This window comes from Alosa sapidissima, chromosome 5 (genome assembly GCF_018492685.1).
Source record: "Alosa sapidissima isolate fAloSap1 chromosome 5, fAloSap1.pri, whole genome shotgun sequence".
Lineage (NCBI taxonomy): Eukaryota > Metazoa > Chordata > Actinopteri > Clupeiformes > Clupeidae > Alosa > Alosa sapidissima.
In genome coordinates this window covers 3,292,213-3,297,212 of record NC_055961.1, presented here as the reverse complement: position 1 = coordinate 3,297,212, position 5,000 = coordinate 3,292,213, and the positions used below count along the sequence as shown (strand labels likewise).

General features: G+C 50.1%; 1 protein-coding gene across 1 annotated transcript in view; it reads left to right on the top strand.

The window, feature by feature from the left end:
• wwc1 (WW and C2 domain containing 1) overlaps positions 1-5,000 on the top strand; it is a 51,908-nt gene that overhangs the window by 38,175 nt on the left and 8,733 nt on the right. The window contains exons 14-18 of the mRNA XM_042092587.1: positions 439-615; positions 1,547-1,739; positions 2,112-2,258; positions 3,468-3,517; positions 4,375-4,522. Of these exons, the coding sequence (XP_041948521.1) occupies positions 439-615; positions 1,547-1,739; positions 2,112-2,258; positions 3,468-3,517; positions 4,375-4,522 (715 nt within the window). The remainder of the gene's footprint in view (positions 1-438; positions 616-1,546; positions 1,740-2,111; positions 2,259-3,467; positions 3,518-4,374; positions 4,523-5,000) is intronic.

The window sequence follows — 5,000 nt, the reverse complement described above, 5'->3', positions numbered from 1 at the left end:
ATTGGCCTGCTGTCTGATTGGTTGTGGATGATGATGTGGTTGATTGGCCTGCTGTCTGATTGGTTGTGTGGATGATGACGTGGTTGATTGGCCTGCTGTCTGATTGGTTGTGTGGATGATGTGGGTGATTGGCCTGCTGTCTGATTGGTTGTGGATGATGATGTGGGTGATTGGCCTCATGTCTGATTGGTTGTGTGGATGATGTGGTTGATTGGCCTGCTGTCTGATTGGTTGTGTGGATGACGTGGGTGATTGGCCTGCTGTCTGATTGGTTGTGGGTGATTGGCCTGCTGTCTGATTGGTTGTGTGGATGATGTGGGTGATTGGCCTGCTGTCTGATTGGTTGTGTGGATGATGTGGGTGATTGGCCTGCTGTCTGATTGGTTGTGGGTGATTGGCCTGCTGTCTGATTGGTTGTGTGCTGGCGTGTGCTTGCAGGCCGGGGCTACCTGCAGACCTGCTGAGCTACGAGGAGAGCGTGGAGGACAGCGCTGCCCTCGGCTGTTCCCAGATCAGTCTGGGGCTGAAGTACGAGGCCAAGGAGCAGCGCTTCACCATCACCGTCCTGCAGATGGCCAACTGCACCACGCTCCCACTGCCTGCTGAACAGAACCTGTAAGACATCGCAGCAGCTACGCACACACACACGTAGATACAATTTCACACAGATACACACACACACACACACACACACACACACACACACACACACACACACGCAGATAAACGCACACACACACACACACACACACACACACACACACACACACAGACACACACACATACACGCAGATACAATCTCACATAGATACTGTATGTAACCTGCGTTGTGTTGAACCAGCGCGATTCAGCCCTGCACACGCCCGGACTCGAACCCGTGAACAGCAGCACCTCGGATTGGGAGGCGAGCGCGCGCTAACAATTGAGCCAATAGCCCAGGCTACTGGCTCGCATGCCAGCAGCACTCTTGAGGCGTCGGGGAGTGAGCTTTACCAACGTTCCACAAGCACAGCTAAGCTAGCTAGCTGGCATCCGTTCTCTCACATAGATACTCTACACACACACACAGATACAATCTCACATAGATACTGTACACACACGCACACACACACACGCAGATACAATCTCACACAGATACTGTACACACGCACGCAGATACAATCTCACACAGATACTGCACACACACACACGCAGATACAATCTCACACAGATACACACGCACTCACACACACACACACACACACACACACACAGATACAATCTCACACAGATACACACGCACTCACACACAGATACTCAGACACACACACCTTCCCAGAAAAGAGCAGGGGTTATGGGTTTATTCATTTTTAATACACAGTGATGTTACTACTGAATACATTAGTTAGTTCTCCTACATCTGTTTCAGTCATTACCCCCCCCTCTCTCTCTCTCTCTCTCTCTCTCTCTCTCTCTCTCTCTCTCTCTCTCTCTCTCTCTCTCTCTCTTTATCCCTCTCTCTCCCTCCCTCTCTCTCTCTCTCCCTCCCTCTCTCTCCCTCTCTCAGGTACGTGCGGTTAGTGGTCCTGCCGTGTTCCGAGGCCACTCGTTGTCTCTTCCGCACCTCCGGAGTCGTCCCCCAGGACACTGTCCAGTTCAACGAGGTCTTCGGCATGCACATGGCCCACAATGCACTACGGCAGAAGACGCTCCGTGTGGACGTTTGCATCACCAGCAGCTCTGGCCGGGAACACTGTCTGGTGAGTGGGGTGGTCAAGGTGTTTCCTGTTCATGTGTTCATTTCTTCATGTGTTCATGCGTGTGTCTGAAGGCTGGGGGCCAGATCAGCCTGGTTGTGTTCTTGATTCATGTGTTTATGCGATCATGTGATCATGTGTTCATGTGATCATGTGATCATACGTTCATGTGATCATGTGATCATACGTTCATGTGATCATGTGATCATACGTTCATGTGATCATGTGATCATACGATCATGTGATCATACGTTCATGTGTTCATGTGATCATACGAGCATGTGTTCATGCATTCATGTGATCATGCGATCATGCGTTCATGTGATTATGTGTTCATGTGATTATGCGTTCATGTGTTCATGCGTGTGTCTGTAGGCTGGGGCCCAGATCAGTCTGGCTGATGTCGGCTCCTCTGGGGAATGGCAGGTGAAGTGGTACAACCTGCTTAGCCACGCCCACATGTCCAGCATCGACAGGAAACACACCAGCCTGCCTGAGGAGCCCACGCCAGACACACAGCAGGTCAGACACGCGCACACACACACACACACACACCTAAGGAACTCACCCTCAGTGGCGCACACACACAGTCTCTCTCTCTCTCTCACACACACACACACACACACACACACGCACGCACAGTCTCTCTCTCTATCTCTCTCTCACACACACACACACACACACACACACAGTCTCTCTCTCTCTCACACACACACACACACATACACACTCACACACACACACACACACACACACACACACACACACACACACACACACACACACACAGTGTCTCTCTCACAGAGAGACACACACTCACACCTGAGGAGCACAAACATTAGCGCCACACACGCTTACACACAGCAGGTCAGTGTCTCAACACACACACACACACACACACACACACACACACACACACACACACACACACAAAGACACATCTGAGGAGCTCACTTCAGACACACAGCAGGTCAGTGCATCAACACACACACACACACACACACACACACACACACACACACACACACACACACACACAGGGAGACACACATCTGAGGATCTCACTACAGGCACACACACACACACACACACACAGTCTCTCTCTCTCTGACAGACACACACACTCACACCTGAGGAGCACAAACGTCAGCGCCACACGCGCTGGCACACAGCAGGTCAGTGTCTCTCTCACACACACACACACACACACACACACACACAAAGACACACATCTGAGGAGCTCACTTCAGGCACACAGCAGGTCAGTGTCTCTCAATAAACACACACACACACACAAACAAACAAACAAACACACAGGGAGACACATATCTGAGGAGCTCACTACAGGCACACACACACACACACACACACACACACACACAGTCTCTCTCACTCTGACACTGACTCATGTACTCACCGACACACACACACCTAAGGAGGTCTCTTCAGACACACAGCAGGTCAGTGTCTTTCTTGTTCTCACACACACACACACACATCTGAGGAGTTCACATCAGACACACAGCACTCTCAACACGCTCTCTGAATTCAAAATGGCCTGCTGCTGGGCTTCTCCCAAGTATGAGAGCAAACTGAACACCTGCTCAGCATTGAGAGTGCTATCCCATGATGCACAGCTGCATGTGTTGTTGGTGGTGGTGTTGTTGTTGTTTTTGTTGATGGTTCAGCTCTGCTGATGTCATCTCTCTGTGTTCTGATTCACTGCTTCAGACAGCACTGCCTGGTACTCCAGAGAGACCCACTACAGCCCAGGAAGACTGGTGAGTTGTACACACACACACACACACACACACACACACACACACACACACACACATACAGAGTCATTCTTACATCAGATGAGGACACTCAGGATAGTGTACAAGTCACCGCAACATCAGAGTAGATGACACAGGGTTCTACTGAGAGTGCAGCTTTAGAACAGATGACGCAAAGTTCTACTGAGAGTGAGAGCAGCTTTAGAACAGATGACACAGGGTTCTACCGAGAGTGCAGCTTTAGAACAGATGACCCAGGGTTCTAGTGGTAGTGAGAGCAGCATTAGAACAGATGGCACAGGGTTCTACTGAGAGCAGCTTTAGAACAGATGACACAGGGTTCTACTGAAAGTGGTAGAGCAGCATTAGAACAGATGACACAGGGTTCTACTGAGAGAGCAGCATTAGAACAGATGACACAGGGTTCTACTGATAGTGAGAGAGCAGCATTAGAACAGATGACACAGGATTCTACTGAGAGAGCAGCATTAGAACAGATGACACAGGGTTCTACTGATAGTGAGAGAGCAGCATTAGAACAGATGACACAGGGTTCTACTGAGAGAGCAGCATTAGAACAGATGACACAGGGTTCTACTGATAGTGAGAGAGCAGCATTAGAACAGATGACACAGGGTTCTACTGATTGTGAGAGAGCAGGAGCGGAGTTTGGATGCATTTGGGTGTTCGCACTTCCACTGTTTTTACCTCTCCCTTTCTCATCCTCTTTCACTCCTTCTCTCTTTCCCTCCTTATCTCACTCCATTTCTTTCCTCCCTCTTTTCCTGTCCCCTCTGCCCCCTCCCTCTCTCTCTCTCTCTCTCTCCCTCTCCCTCTCCCTCTCCCTCTCTCTCTCTCAGGCCTGTGACGGATGGCTTTGAGGACGAGGAAGGCAGTGACGCTGAGGGGGAGTTCTACCCTGACAGCGGCCAATGGGAGGCTGAGGAGGAGGAAGAGTCGGCGACAGCGCCCACCCCGACACGTCCCCCGCCCCCCATAGCAGAGAAGGTCAGCTGCCGACTTCTTCCCAATTCATTTTGCAATCACACTCAATAAGAATGAGACTGAGCTCAGACCTACAGACGGAGTCTGGTACGATTGGGAGAGTTCTGAGCACAAACATTACCATTGAGCTGGTACGATTGGGAGAGTTCTGAGCACAAACATTACCATTGAGCTGGTACGATTGGGAGAGTTATGAGCACAAACATTACCATTGAGCTGGTACGATTGGGAGAGTTATGAGCACAAACATTACCATTGAGCTGTAGTCTCGTTAAATGCTATAATTGCAACTATGGACCAGTCAAGATAATTGAATCTTGATTATGTCAACATTTTAAAGAAAGAATCACAAAGGATTCAAACCTGTCATCCAAACACACATAACGATTCCTGCCACAATTGAACCCCGCGACTACCGCTGACTCACTCTCATTTCCCAGGACTGTCACAGATGTTGGGGTGGTGCTAGCGTAGCGGCTAA